Below are 15,930 nucleotides of genomic sequence, written 5' to 3'. Positions count from 1 at the left end.
TTATTAAAAAAAGGAGCAAGCCAAGGATATGGACTCTTGTCATTTCTATTACACAATGTACTGCCAAGCAAACAAAATAAAAGGTATGCAGATTACAAAACAGAAGTGAAGGTGTCTCATTTTGCAGGGGACATGAACAGGGACGTAGAAAACCCAAAGGCAAAAAAGTTCCTGGACTTTTTTATGAGTATTGCAAGACTGCAGGGTACAAGGACAATATAGAAAAGTCAATTTTATTTCTACACACATGGAAATAGAGAAAAATGAAAATTAGAAATTCAATTTATAATAGCATCAATATAATAAAATAATTGGGTATCAATTTAAAGAAAGTGTGCAAGATCTCCACAACAAAATCTACATAGTACTGCTGAAAGTAAGTAATGACACTCTGTGTACATGTTGAGAAATACCATGTGAAGGATTGCAATATTCATTGTTAAGGTATCAATTCTCCCTAAATTGGCTTCCAGTTTAAGTGCAATTCCAGACAAAATCATGGCAGGCTTTTAAAAAGAACTTGACATGCTGATTGTACAATTTATACAGAAACACAAAGGACTCTGAATAGGCAAAACGTTTTTAAGATGGTATGACTGTACAATTTATATAGAAACACAAAGGACTCTGAATAGGCAAAACACTTTTAAGATGGTATTTGGAGAATCCACAGAATCAGATTTCAAAACTTTCAGAACTCCAGTAACCAGCCTAATGATAGTCATAGATCAACGGACTATAATAAAGACTACATAAATAGAAACATAAATATATATATATGGTTATATATATGCTCATGAAAATGGCTTCAACATAACTAAATGTGAGAAAGGAGTCTTTTCAACACATGGTTGAAAGTTTCCACAGATGTTTTTTTTTTTTTAATCAATTTTTTTTTATTTTGAGATAAATTCAGTTACATGAATAGTTGCAAAAACAATACTAGCCCCATACACAGAATTCCATCATACCCTGACCCCCCTCCCCCGATAGCTCAATCCACCAACATTAACATGCTGTCACATCACTATTTCTTTCCCTCCCTCCCTCCCTATCTATCATCCATCATATATTTCTCTGTCTTCTGAACATATGAGAGGTAGTAGCACACATCCTTGAACATCCACTATAATTCACATATGTACTTCCCACGAACAAGAACATTCTTTTATGTAATTCCATTAAGCACAGCTAAGAAGTACAAGAGATTCAACAATGATACAAAGCTTACATTCTATATTTCCTTTTCCTTATGTCTCAACTGTGTCCCTTTGAGCCACCTGTCCTCCACCCTCCAATCCCATCCAAGTTCATCCTTGGCATTCAATTGTCTTCTAGTTAGACTGCCTTTTTTTTTCTTTCTTTTTTCAATTGTGGAAACATATATACAGCCTAAATCTTCCCATTCCACCCCCTCCCTAGACTTCCATTAGTGGGATTAATCACATTTCGAATGATGTTATGCTCTTTCCCACCATCCATTACCAGAAATTTCCCTTCACCTCAAACAGCAACCCTACACTCCCTTCTTAACTCCCCATTGCCCCGTCCCCCATTTCTCTTAACCCAGACTCTACTTTTCATCTCTATGGTTATATTCTCTGATAATTTCTTTGCGTTTACTGTGGGGCTTAAAATTAACCTCTTAAATCCCTATCAATCTTGTTTTTCTTTGATACCACCTTCACTTCAATAGGGCACATAAACTATGTTCCTATACTCCTTCATTCCCCCACCTTTATATAGTTGTCTAAAATTATATATTTTACATTGAGTTCAAAACCACTGATTTGTCCTTAGAGTCTGTGTATTTTTTATCATGTAGGAAGTAAATAATGGAGTTATAGTTCAAAAATTATTGACTTCTATTTGTATTCTATTGTGTTTGGAGAATGTCTTTTGAGTATATTCAATTTTTTTTTTTTTTTTAATTTCTTGAAGCTTGTTTTATGTCCCAGCTTATGGTCCCTTCTGGAGAAAGATCTGTGATCACTAGAGAAAAATGAGTGTCCTGGTGATTTGGGATGTAAGGTACTATATATGTCTGTTAAAATTCTCTATATCTCTTTCTCCTTTCTTTGTCTCTCTGTTGGTAGGGCTTCCTTTAGAATCTGAAGTAGGGCAGGTCTTTTATTGGCAAAGTCTCTCAGCATTTGTCTGTCTGTGAAAAATTTAAGCTCTCCCTCAAATTTGAAGGAGAGTTTTGCTGGATAAAGTATTCTTGGTTGGAAATTTTTCTCTCTCAGGATTTTAAATATGTCATGCCACTGCCTTCTCGCCTCCATAGTGGCCACTGAGTAGTCACTACTTAGTCTTATATTGCTTCCTTTGTATGTGGTGAATTGCTTTTCACTTGCTGCTTTCAGAACTTGCTCCTTCTCTTCAGTATTTGAGAGTCTGATCAGAATATGTCTTGGGGGGGTTATTTGGATTTATTCTATTTGGAGTTTGCTGGGCATTTATGTTTTGTGTGTTTATATTGTGTAGAAGGTTGGGGAAGTTTTCCTCAACAATTTCTTTGAATACTCTTTCTAGACCTTTACCCTTCTCTTCCCCTTCTGGGACACCAATGAGTCTTAAGTTTGGACATTTTATTTTGTCTATTGTATCCCTGAGATCCATTGCGATTTTTTCTATTTTTTTCTCCATTCTTTCTTTTGTTTTTTCATTTTCTGTTCTGTGGATTTCTAGGACACTGAGATGTTGTTCAGCTTCCTCTAGTCTTGTATTGTGAATATCCAGAGTCTTTTTAATTTGGCCAACAGTTTCTTTTATTTCCATAAGATCTTCTATTTTTTTTATTTACTCTTGCAATGTCTTCTTTTTGCTCTTCTAGGGTCTTCTTTATGGCACTTATATCCTGGGCCATGGTCCTCTTGATGTCCTTTAAATCCTTTGCCGTGTTTTCATCCTTTGATTGTAGTTCTTTAATTAATTTTGCGAGGTATAACGTTTCCTCTGAAATCTTGATTTGTGTGTTTGGAGCTGGATTCTCCATATCGTCTGGTTTTATCATATGTGTTAAGATTTTCTGTTGTTTTTGGCCTCTTGGCATTTGTTTTGCTTGATAGGATTCTTTCAAGTTGTATCAAAAAAAAAGGGGGGGAATATCGATCTAATTTTTCAGAGACAGGTTGGTGACGTACACTTTCTCTTACTAACCAGCAGATGGCATCTGTGAGTCTTTAATGCGTTAGAATTGCACCTTGGTGACATACACTTTCTCTAACCAGCAGATGGCGTCCTTGAGTCACTTATTCCCCTCAAGTCAGTTCTCCCCAACTTTGTGGTATGTGGGGATCTGATTCTTTTGGGGTCCAATTGGTGCACTTAATTTGGTTGTGTTGTCAGTGCTGTCTGCCCCCAATGAGGGGCGTGTGCCTGAGTGGTTAGGGAGGAAGGGCAGGTTTAACAATCAAATCTCCCAGGTGTTCCTGGAGATTTTAGGCTGTTCTCTGCCGCTGACACAAAAGTCCTTGGTATTGGCGTAGGTTCCCTGGGATTTCTGAGCAGTTCCCCCCTCCCTGCTGTGTTTTTCCAGGACCTCTGTTGGGGGCAGGCTGTGCCACGTCACAAGTGAGCGATGGCCTCCAGGGAAGCCCTGGGCCACCGGGCTGTGTAGGGGCATTCCCAGCCCGCTTGAAAGATGGTTGAATAGGATGCGTTAACTTCCCCCTTTCCGCACAGCTCCGCTCTCCCAGCTCCGGGACAATCAGCTGTGGGTGTATTCAAGGCCACTGTCCACAGCCAATATTGTGTCGTGTGAGTGATGCTGCGGTAAAGAGTCCCTGTCAGGCAGGGTTTCTTGGCTGGACTCTGCTCCGCGTGCTCCCCGTGGGCAGGAGCAGCCCCGCCCGCCGGGGAGACGGCCGCGCGGCTGGGTTTCTCTGCTGGGCTCTACGCCATGTGCTCGCCCCGGGCAGGAGCAGCCCCGCCCACTGGGGAGACCGCTGCAAGCCGCGGGTCCCCCTTTGTTTCCCTGGACCCGAGACAATCAGCAGTGGGTGTGGGAAGGGGTATCCTCCACCTCAGACACCCAGGCGTTAGTCCAGACCACTCCCGTCTTATCTGCAGCTGTTCCCGGGCTTCTTTTATATATATATATATATGTATGTATGTATGTATGTATGTATGTATGTATGTATGTATGTGTGTGTGTGTGTCCAGCCCACCGTTTCCCCCCAATGCAGCGTGGCCGAGGGATTCAGCCTACTCACTCGTTTCAGAATGCAGACTCCTGGTTTCGCCAAAAGCACGTTCCCTGTGGCTTTAGCAGAACTTGTCCAGCTGATGCTACTTTGGAAGTGGTGTTCTGGGTCCTTTCTGGTTTTTTATCTAGTGTTTTCCATGGAGGTGTTTTTTCTTTGTCTCACCTAGTCGCCATCTTAGGTTCCTCTCTCCTCCACAAATGTTTTTGAATCAAAGGAGCTGGCAGAGAGCTAGGCCCGGGGGCTTCTAGACAGCTTAGGTCCACGAAGAGAAAAAGGCACAGGGTACCAGGCACAGAGCTCCCAGGCCTGCTGGGGACGGTCCACCCTTGGTGTCCAGGGGACTGGCGGCTGGATGCCTGGGTCCTGGAGATCTGGGTAAGCATGGAGGACAGCTCTCAGGTTCAGGGGGTACGTTAGACAGAAGCCTGGGCCGTTCTTATCGCTTATCTCCCTGTCGGCCACTGTGGTCTCCAGCCTCCATGCCCCATCCTGTCCTCTGCCCTCCAGAACTGCTATCTCCAGGGCAGCCAGCAGCAGGGCCAGCTCCCAGAACTGAGCCCTGGAGCTGCTCTTTTGGCCCAGCAGCCCAGCTATCTTAGGAGGTGAAGATATGCCCTCTAGGTAGCCAAGGGCTCTGACCACAGGCTCAGGACTGGCTTTAAAGCAGTTGAAAGAGAGTAAGACCCTAAGAATCCCAGAACGAGGGACCAGCTGGCCATCCAGGAGCTGCACAGGCCTTGCTCTCCCCTCCTCTCCAGTCACTGATGTCCCAGCCACCCAGTCTTAGCAAAGGCTGCTCTGGGTGAAGGGAAACTACATTAATTACTTCCATTCCTCATCCTCTCTTTCTCCTTTTTTCCAGTGTGTGCATGTGTGTGTGCATGTGTGTTTGAATTCTACCATATCTCTAAATACAGAAAAAATGTTTTAACACTTAACAGCTTATACGTCAAGTAAAGGACTAACACCTGTGTAATTACCTTTCAGGTTAAAATAGAGACCTCTCCCATCTTCCTAGCCAGAAGCCCCCTGTGCCTCTCACCAAAAAGACCCCAACTTTCCCGTCACTGGTCCACTAAGCTGATGCCATCTCAGACCGCCTTCCTCTCTGCCTCCTTCCCACCCACTCCTTTTCACCTCCACCCCCCAAGTGTCTATTTCCTCCCTTGTTCACTTTACTGGGAGCCTCCCCTTGGTCCTAGACCAATGCCACGGGGGCTCTCTCCTCCCCCTTCCCTCCAGATCCTAGAGTAGGAGAATCATCACAGGTTGATTCCTTAGAGGTGTCTTCACCCCTGGAAGCAGCAGCAGGAATAAGTTTCAGGAACTTGGGAGTCCAAAGACCTATCATAGGAGACTGGGAGATTGGTATTGGGGCACCTCGTACGTTTGTGAGGTCCACCCTTGTTTTGAGAACCAGACGGTCTAATTTGGAGACCTTGCTTTCCCGTGGGGCAAGAGTCTACTCTGTGAGACGAAACATCTATTTCAGCGTGGACACACTCCGAACCTTCCCAGGAATGGGGGCGCCCCCCTTCTGTACAGACACTTGCACAGATGCTGGGAGCCCAGGAGGTCCCCACTGAGGAGGGAAAAAGGGAACTCGGGTCTTCTGAACTCCGCCCTGTGGCCACACGGGGGCGCCGCTGCCCTGCCCTCGGATTCTGACCTGATTCAGCTGCCTGGGAGGGGTGTTGGCTTGTGTGGGGCAGATTTGGCTGACATGGAGGTGGGCGTTAAGGGGGCGGTTGTGGTGTGTGTGTGGGGGGTGGAGATGTTGTCTTCCGAGCATCCCTGGAATCCACAGAACCAGACTCCCAGGTGGTGCAGGGAGTGGAGAGGAGGAGAGCTCAGACAGAGCCCTTGTGCCATTCATGAAGTTTCCATCTTTTCTCTCCACAGCCCCATCCCAGGTCGCTCAATGGCAGCACCTGAGAACACTGAGAAGTAGATAACATTTTTAACTACTACTTATTTCTTTGCGGAGTGCTGGTTTTTTTAAGAACTAAACTTTTTACTTTAGAGTAGTTGTAAATTTACAGAAAAATGTTGAAAATGGTCAAAGAGCTCGCAGATAACACATAGTTTCCCCTATTGTCAATGTCTTACATTATTCTGGCATATTTGCAACAGCTAATGAAGCAAAATTGATGCATTATTAGTAACTAATCTCTGAAATCAGGATTTCATTAGTTTTACCCCATGTCCTTTCCTTTCCCAGGACCCATCCAGGACACCATATTCCATTTAGTCCTCAGAGGGTCTCCTTAGGCTCCTCTGGCTGTGACAGTTTCTCAGACTTTCCCTGTTTTTGTGACCTTGACAGTTTTGAGGAATCTTGGTCAGGATCTGTAGAATGTCTCTCAATTTCAGTTTGGTTGATGTTTTTCTCATGATTAGAAGGGGGCTGTGGGTTTTGGGGGAAAGGCCACAGAGACACCATATTTCCAACATAACAAGAAGACATGATGTGAACCTGATGCTTCACTGGTGACATTAGGCTCGTTACCTGGCTAAGTTGGCATTTCCCAGGATTCTCCACTGTTAAGTTATTGTTCAAACCCCCTTCCATACTGTACTCTTAGAAGGGAAGTCATCTGTGCAGCCCCCTTGAAGGGTGGGGAGTTAGGGTCATCTCATTGAGACTGGATTATCTAACTGGATCATTTGGAATGCTTCTGTATGGGAAATTTCTCTTCTCCCCTGTTTATTTATTCATTCATTTCTGGACTCATGAATATTGGTTTCATAATTTGGAGATAATCCAATATTGTGTTATTTATTTTATTTTTCCAATTATTCCAGTTTTGGCTACTGGGAATTCTTCCAGTTGACTCCTGAGTCCTTTTGACATTTCCCCATGGTTTTATGCTTTTTGCAATACTCACATTCTGGCACTATCAGGTGCTCCAGACTCATCTTGTATATTTCCTACCCCACCCTTAGATACAGCCTTTTCTCTAAGGAGCCTTGGTACAATTTTTTAGATAATGCTATTAGGAACTGAGGTTAGGCACTGGGTTTGGTCATTGCTATTGGGGAGTCATTGCTTCTAGGCCCTCTCAGTAGAGAGAACTAGGAAATATGTGTGTATACTAATGCTTGTATGCACACATATCTATAATATACATATTTACACACATACATCAATATTTATATTAAGCTATTGTTCCAGTTTGCTAATGCTGCCATTATGCAAAATACCAGAAATGGATCAGCTTTTATAAAGGGGGTTTATTTGGTTACAAAGTTACAGTCTTAAGGCCATAAAGCGTCCAAGATAAGGCATCAACAATAGGGTACCTTCGCTGGAGCAAGGCCATTGGCATCTGGAAAACCTCTGTTACCTCGGAAGGCACTAGGCTGGTGTCTGCTAGCTCCCAAGTTATGTTTCAAAATGGCATTCTCCAAAATGTCAGTGTCAGCTTCCAAAGGCCGTCTTCAAAATGTCTGTCTCGGCTGCAGCTTCTCTCCAAAATGTCACTTTCAGTTGCTGTGCGTCTGGACCTGTGTGACTCTTTTTAAAACACTCCAGTGATCCAATAAAGACCCACCCTGAATGGGTGGGGCAACATGGCAATAGAAATAACCCAATGAAAGGTCTCACCCACAGTTGATTGAGTCACATCTCCATGGAAACACTGAACCAATAGTTTCCAACCTAATAAACATTAATATGCCTACACCCACAAGATTGTATCAAAGAACATGGTGCATTCTGGGGGACATAATATATACAACCAGTAGCCATATTAGATTAAACATGAGTTGATTTTGATGTCTCGAACTCTAATCCAGTGTCATATATTTTATTCTGGCTTTCCCCCTTACTTATTTTTAACCTCTCACATCTACAGTGAGAAAGCTGGCTCTTATCACCCATCATATTATTACTTAATGTTCAATCCTAATACACATGTACAGCAATTTCAGAATTATTAACCCTACCCTCATGAGAAAGAACTTTACCAATGACAGGACAGTGCTTATATATAGTTCCTTTTGTCTTTAGACTTATAGTTTCCCGTTATTTCCAAAGTTACTTAAGGTAGCAGCTCCTTCTAACCTCCTTCAGTGAGGTTATGTCATGTACCTGTAATACAGCTGGATCCTTTTGTTACAGTCTGCTTGCCATCCTTGGATTCCGTCTGCCTGGATGATTTTTTTTTTTTTTTTTTGCACAATTCAGGGTTCACTTTTTGTGCCTTTAGGTTTATGGGTTTCAACAAATGGATGACATCTTGTATCTATTCTGCAATACCATACACAGTACTGTCAGGGCCCTAAAATCCCTTTAGCTTCACAGACAACCTTTCTCCCTCCCCAACCACATGACAGCCACGGATCTGCTTTCAGTATCTATAGTCTTGCCTGTCCAGGATTTCATGTAAATGGAACCATACAACATGTAGCCTTCTCAGACTGGCTTCCTTCACTGGCAATAGGCATTTAAGATTCATTCATGTTGTTGCATGGATTAATAGCTCATTCCTTTTGACAGCTGAGTAGTATTCTATACTATGGATGAATGGATTGCCACCATTTGTTTTCCCATTCACATATAGGAGGACAACTTGTTTGCTTCGAGTTTTTGATGGTTACTAATTAAGCTACTATAAATATTCATGTGAAAGTTTTTGCATAAATATCAATTTTTAAATTAGTTGTGTACAAACCTTGGAGTAGAATTGCTGGGTTGTATGTTAAGTCCATATTTAGCTTTTTAAGAACTTGTCAAAAGCCTTCCATTGTGGCTGGACCCTTTGGCCTTCCTACCAGCAGTGAATGAGGGTCCCTGTGGCTCCACGTCCCTGCTGGTGTTGCTGTTATCAGTTGAGACAGACTGAAAAATATACCCCCAGCCAAAGATCTCTACATTCTAATCCCTGGAATCTGTGACTGTTATCTGTATGACATAAAGGGCCATTGCACATGTAATTAAAGATCTAGAGATGGGAACATTAGACAGGATTATCCCCGTGGGCCCCACAGACAATCACATGGGTCCTTATCACAGGGAAGTAGGGGGAGATTTTCTATCCACAGAGGAGAAGGTGATGTGAAAGAAGAGCCAAGAGATTTGATGATCTTGGCCTTGAAGATATAGAGTGATGCAGCCACAGGCCAAGGAAGCTGGCAGCCACTAGAAACAGAAGTGCAAGGAACAGATTCTCTCTCTGCTAGAGCCTCTAGGGGGAGTGAGGCCTGGCCGACACCTTGATTTCAGCCTAGGGATACTGATTTTGGATTTCTGGTCTCCAGAATCATGAGAAAATAATGACTATTGTTTAAAGATACCACATTTGTGACAATGTGTTCTACTGGTATACCGGTTTGTATGTATTGTGTCCCCCAGAAAAAGCCATGTTCTTTGATGCAGTCTTGTGGGGGCAGACATGTTAGTGGGGATTAAGTTGGAACATTTGGATTAGGTTGTTTCCATGGAAATGTGCCCCACCTAACTGTGGTTGATAACACTGATTGGATAGTTTCCATGGAGGTGTGGACCCACCCAGTCAGCACAGGCCTTGGTTTGTTTGTTGGAGCACTATATAAGCTCAGACAGAAGGAGCAAGATTGCTACAGCCAAGAGGGACACTGAAGAATGCACAGAAGCTGAGACAGGAGCTTCAGCTTACAGAGACATTTTGAAGACGGCCATGAAAGCCGAGTCCTGCTCTGGAGAAGCTAAGAGAGGACAAACACCGAAGAGCAACTGAGAGTGACATTTTTCAGGAACTGCAGCCTAGAGAGGAACATCCTGGGAGAAAGCCATTTTGAAACCAGAACTCTGGAGCAGATGCCAGCCACGTGCCTTCCCAGATAACAGAGGTTTTCTAGACACCATTGGCCATCCTCCAGTGAAGGAACCTGATTGTTGATGACTTACTTGGACACTTTATGGCCTTAAGACTGTAACTTTTTAACCAAATAAACCCCCGTTATAAAAGCCAATCCATTTCTGGTGTTTTGCATTCCGGCAGCATTAGCAAACTAGAACAACTGGCAATAGGAAACTAATACACCAGTTTCTGTCTTTCATTTTTAATTTTTGCCACTTGTATGGGTATTTGTAGAGGCCTCTCTGTGGTTTTCGTTTGCACTACCCTAATGACAGGTGATCCTGAGAATGTTTTTATGTACTTATTTGCTATCTGTATATATTCCTTGGTGAAGTGTCTGTTCACAATTTAGCCCATTTAAAAACAGGGTTGTTTGTTTTCCCTATTGTTGAGTTTTAAGGGTTCTTAGTGTGTCCTGGATAGAAATTCCTTACAGAAATGTGATTTGAAATACTTTCTCTCTTTGGCATGGGTTTTCACTGACACAACCACATACATTAATACTACAATTTATTTTTCTGGGAAGAGAAGTGAGAAATTACTAACAGTGATGGTTTCTGTGAGATGACGACTTTGGTGGCTGGGGCTTGTAGAAGGGGCAATGAGACTTACCTTAGCACATTCTTGAGTACCTTCTGAATTTTCCTGTGTTTGCCTGAGTCATGTTTGCAGAAAATAAATTACCTTAAAATCTTGTATACTTGTACAAAACTTAACAGATCATGTCCAGTTCATGTGTTAGGAGCCACATTCTGATTCTCTACCCTAGGATCAATGATCTTTCACTGAATTATTTTGCCTTGCAATTTCTATTTCTGGAAAAAGTGAGCTAGATTATGCAGACAAATCCTCTCACTGACAAGTTTAAAAATGTCATGTAAAATACAAGGCCATCTTCTTAAAAGTATCAAAGAACTGACATGAAAGTAATAAATGATGAGGCCCCCAAAAGATGAAGATGAAGCTTGGTCCACATATACAACAGTTTTTGGAAATGGACAAAAGGGCCTGAGTTCTTTTCTTGAAGCCAGACACTGAGTCCCGGCACTTTCAGGTCTTTTTCTATTCTATGAAGTGTGAAGTTCACATAAAGCACTTGTGCTACATTTCAAAGTACCGTATTTGTCCAAAAGAAAACAATTTGTGTGAACTGAACTGGCCTCTTTGCTTATGGTAAACTGATTTTTATCTGAATGCATCATTGACTGAAATCAAGGCGCTTAGGATTTGAATACTGCACAATCACTTTCTTGAAAATGATCAGTGTGAATCTGTCACCTCATGGAAATCCATTGACAGTATTTTTTGCCAATGATAAAAGGCAAGCTCTCAAAGGAAACTTAGAATTCTGAAAAATTTGTATCCATCACCTTAAGCTTGACAGCTTTCCAGTGTTTATACCTTTTCTGGTTAAGTGTAACAAGTATGACCTTTTGGAATATGTAATGAGATGTGTGCATACTGGCAGATCCACATATCTCAAGAGAGCAAATGAATTACTTTAAATAAACATGCATTAGTACAAGATCCATTCAGTATGCAAAGACAGACTTTAGGATTTTATTGTGACAATATTCAATAAAAAGATTTCAGACTGCAACTCACCTTTAAGAAACTCCCTGTTGTGAACTTTTGCATAGTATCAAAGATGAATGTCAAAGCTCACCTGACATTTTAAAATACTCTTTTCCAACAACATATTTGTGCCAGGCTGAATTTTTTGTTCAAGCCAAAATAACATGGAATGTCATGTCAAAAGTCCAGGTGAGTTCTATTGAGAGGGACAAGAAAGAGACGTGAAAAAATGTAAAACGATCCACTCTTCTCATTACATTGTTTTATTTTGGAAATAGTTATCAAAGTGTAATGGGTTTTAGTATTAATATTATGCTAAAAGAATTAATATTTTTAAATTCTGTTTTAATTTCTTATATGGTAATTATCAATAGAGGAAGACCAGGATTCACCGAGAGAATGAGACACAGAGTGCTCGGTGCAGGGGGAGAGGGTCAGGGCAAGTCCCAGGACCCGGGTCTCGGCTCTCGGCTCTCAGGGTCCCGGCCCCGAGGTTGGTGTGTGGGGTGGGGAGGCCGAGCGCTGGGGAGTCCCCGTCTCCCCGAGTTTCACTTCTCCCTCTCACAACCCGTGTCAGGTCCTTCTGCCCGGACACTCATGACGCAGCCCAGGGCTCACTCCCATTGCGGCTCCGGTTTCTGGAGAAGCCAATCAGCGTCCCCGCGGACCCGCCCGGACTCAGATTCTCCCCAGACCCGGAGATCCCGGCCATGGCGCCGCGAACCCTCCTCCTGCTGCTCTCGGGGGCCCTGGCCCTGACCCAGACCCGGGCGGGTGAGTGCGGGGCCGGGGGGGAAACTGTCCCCGCGGAGGGGGAGCGAGGGGAGCGCCCGGCGGGGAAGGACCCCGGGAAGCCGCGTCCCCGACCCCGACCCCGATCCCGGACCTGGTCTCACCCCACTCCCCGCCCCCAGGCTCCCACTCCCTGAGGTATTTCAGCACCTCCATGTCCCGGCCCGACCGCGGGGATTCCCGCTTCATCGCCGTCGGCTACGTGGACGACACGCAGTTCGTGCGCTTCGACAGCGACGACCCGAATCCGAGGATGGAGCCGCGGGCGCCGTGGATGGAGCAGGAGGGGCCGGAGTATTGGGAGCGCGAGACGCGGCGGGTTAAGGGCAACGCACAGTCTCACCGAGTGAACCTGCGGAACCTGCGCAGCTACTACAACCAGAGCGAGGCCGGTGAGCGACGCGGACCCGGGGCAAAGGTCATGATTTCCGGGGTTCCTCACGGACGGGGCGGGGTCGCCCCGAATTTCGGGTCCGAGGTTCACCCCGAGGCCACACGACCCGCGGGACCCCACCCACCCGGGAAGAGCGGGAGGGAATTTTACTCTTTCATTTTCAGTTTAGATCAAAACAGGCTCCGAGCAAATCACCGCCGGGGCGGGGGGCGGGGCTAAGGGGGCGGGGCTGACCTGGGGGGCGGGGCCAGGGTCTCACACTATCCAGGTCATGTTCGGCTGCGACGTGGGGCCGGACGGGCGCCTCCTCCGCGGGTACCGTCAGTACGCCTACGACGGCGCCGATTACATCGCCCTGAACGAGGATCTGCGCTCCTACACGGCGGCGGACACGGCGGCTCAGATCACCCACCGCAAGTGGGAGGCGGCCGGGGAGGCGGAGGAAGACAGGGCCTACCTGGAGGGGGAGTGCGTGGAGGGGCTCCTAGGATACTTGGAGAACGGGAAGGAGACGCTGCAGCGCACAGGTACCAGGGGTCGGGGGTGCCTCCCGGATTTCCCTTGGGCGGGGGCTGCGTCCTGATCTGGGGTCCCACAGGGAGGAGGAAATAGGATCAGTCCTGCTTTGGGTCCGGAGGAGCGGCCTGGGTTTCCAGACCCTGAACCAAAGAGGGATTCGCCCAGAGAGTCCGACCTCTGTCAGGGACAATGAAGGGATCCAGCATTTCCCGCGACGGTGAGAGATGATCCCTGAAGTAACTGGTCTGCAGTTCCCTTTGACCCTGGCAGCCTTGGGACCCGCCTGGGACGTTCTCCGTCAGTGTTCTCTGCCCGACACCCATTGTCGTTGGAGGTCTGACTCCAACACTGCTGAGTCATTCAGCCTCCGCGCGGATCATATCTAGGAGTCCTGATCTCTCAGATACTGGAGCCTCCTACTCTGGATTGTCTCACCCTGATCCTAGAATTTCCAAAGAGTAGGATTTATCCTGGATCCCTCAGTCCAGGTTGTGTCTGGGGTATGCACAGTCTCCCCCACCAAAACTGTCATGGTTGGTCACATGAGGGCTGCTCAAATGGCCATGAGAGTTAATGGAAAGTTCCTGAAGTTTCTGACCTTCCCCACAGATCCCCCAAAGACACACGTGACCCACCACCCTGTCTCTGACCATGAGGTCACGCTGAGGTGCTGGGCCCTGGGCTTCTACCCGGCGGAGATCATGCTGACCTGGCAGCGGGACGGGGAGGACCAGACCCAGGACACAGAGTTTGTGGAGACCAGGCCAGCAGGGGATGGAACCTTCCAGAAGTGGGCAGCTGTGGTGGTGCCCTCTGGAGAGGAGCCGAGATACATGTGCCATGTGCGGCACGAGGGGCTGTCTGAGCCCCTCACCCTGAGATGGGGTAAGGAGGGGGATGAGGGTGGGGCCTCTTCTCAGGGAGAGCAGGAGCCATTCTGAGCTCCTCCAGCAGGGTCAGGGCTGAGGCCTGGGGTCAGGGCCCCTGACCTTCCCTTCCCTTCTCAGAGCCGCCTTCCCAGCCCAGCATCCCCATCGTGGGAATCGTGGCTGGCCTGGTTCTCCTTGGAGCTGTAGTGCCTGTGGTGGCTGGAGTTCTGATCTGGAGGAAGAAGCGCTCAGGTAGGGAAGGGGGCGGGGTCTGAGGTTTTTTGTCCCACTGGGAGATTTCTGGCCCCGGGAAGCTGTTTGCTCTGTCCCCTTCCCTGGTTTGTGAATCCCCTCCTCATACATGTGCTTATCCAGTCTGGGGCCTGTTAGCTACACTTAATTTGGATAATGTTCCTCCAGTGATGATTTTGAAGCACCTGTTCCCAGCAGTCAGAGGGAAGGTCCCTGCTTAGGACAGACCTCCAGGAGGACAGAGAGTCCAGTCCCCACCCATCTCCTTTCCTCATGATTCCTGATCCTACCCTGGGTCTGCAGTCACAGTTCTGGAAGCTTCCCTGGGATCCAGGACTAGTTCCCTAGGACCCCCTGTCCTGCCTCTCACTAGTGTTTTTTTCCAACAGGTGGAAAAGGAGGGAGCTACGCTCAGGCTGCTTGTAAGTGTTGGGATGGAGGGGGTGGTGGTGTGGAGGGTGTAAGTCTGATCCCTGAGACTTTGGGGGAGTGTAGACGGGAGCCTGTGGGGAAGCTCACCCGCCACGTTATTCCCCCTTCACACACATCTCCCCTGTGGGCTCTGACCAGATCCTGTTTTTGTTTCTCCCCAGGCAGCGACAGCACCCAGGGCTCAGATGTGTGTCTCATAGTTCCTAAAGGTGAGACCCTGGAGGGGCTGAAATGGCAGAGGGGTTGGGGCAGACAGGACCTGCCTGGGTCATGGGATTCCTTTGATTCAGACATTTGTGTATGTATGGGGCTGTTCATAATATCAACATTTACAGTGATGGTCCTAACTTTTTCTTGTTTATTTTCTTCTGTAGTGTGAGAAAGCTGCCTTGTGTGGGATCAAGTGATACAAGTGTTGTTCACTCCCCGACTTGTGACTTCAGGAACCTCCTTCCTTTGCAATACTGCAAACTCAGTGAATTTAAATATGCCAGCTGTATACTTTCTTAAAAACTATTCTTCATAATTAGCCTAAATTTACAAAGTATCATTAAAATTGTTAATAAGCTATAGCTGCAGCCAGGTAGCCTTTATGTGTGGTATGGTTAGCTACAGCAAACTGTCTCAAGAAAGACAAAGAAATCTGTAAGTTAAAAAAAAAATTATACTTTAAAAACAATATGTGAACTTCTACCTCTGCTTTAATATCAAAACTTCGAAAGCAATTAAATAAAAAAATAATAATGTAAATTTGCTAGCCTACCAGTTTTTAAAATTAAGAAGTCAAAAGACCTAGTCAAAAGGGTCCTTGCAAAAACCTAAAATTGAAAAAGACATCAAAAGTAACTAATACAATTTAAAAAACAGTAAAAGTACAAATTGTCAAACCAATATCATAAAATAATATCTCTACTAAAGAATCTGATAATAAGAACTTTGACTCCCTCTCTCTGTAAAGATCAAACAGCTAAGAAGTCTTGTTATTCTCATATACCAACTAATGATTTGTGTTATAATGGTAAAAAAACAGTTATTCCTTCTAA

At 45.5% G+C, this 15,930-nt stretch overlaps 1 protein-coding gene across 1 annotated transcript; it reads left to right on the top strand.

The window, feature by feature from the left end:
* The first annotated feature begins 12,245 nt into the window (after nt 1–12,245).
* On the top strand, nt 12,246–15,457 carry LOC119539493 (popy Class I histocompatibility antigen, A-1 alpha chain-like). Its single transcript, XM_037843125.1, has 8 exons — nt 12,246–12,403; nt 12,544–12,813; nt 13,067–13,342; nt 13,944–14,219; nt 14,342–14,455; nt 14,845–14,877; nt 15,049–15,096; nt 15,262–15,457. The coding sequence occupies exons 1-8, from the start codon at nt 12,340–12,342 to the stop codon at nt 15,264–15,266; spliced, it is 1,086 nt and encodes a 361-aa protein (XP_037699053.1). The 5' UTR covers nt 12,246–12,339; the 3' UTR covers nt 15,267–15,457.
* The last annotated feature ends 473 nt before the right edge of the window (nt 15,458–15,930 follow it).

This window comes from Choloepus didactylus, chromosome 7, assembly GCF_015220235.1.
Source record: "Choloepus didactylus isolate mChoDid1 chromosome 7, mChoDid1.pri, whole genome shotgun sequence".
NCBI classification, from domain to species: Eukaryota; Metazoa; Chordata; class Mammalia; order Pilosa; family Megalonychidae; genus Choloepus; species Choloepus didactylus.
Note: the sequence above shows the minus strand (reverse complement) of the source record. Positions and strands in the feature narration are given on the sequence as shown.

Coding starts and splice junctions, on each gene's coding strand:
- LOC119539493 (XM_037843125.1), top strand. CDS start 12,340: ATGGCGCCGCGAACCCTCCTCCTGCTGCTCTCGGGGGCCCTGGCCCTG. Junction 14,220..14,341: donor GCCCCTCACCCTGAGATGGG/GTAAGGAGGGGG, acceptor TTCCCTTCTCAG/AGCCGCCTTCCCAGCCCAGC. Junction 14,456..14,844: donor CTGGAGGAAGAAGCGCTCAG/GTAGGGAAGGGG, acceptor TTTTTCCAACAG/GTGGAAAAGGAGGGAGCTAC.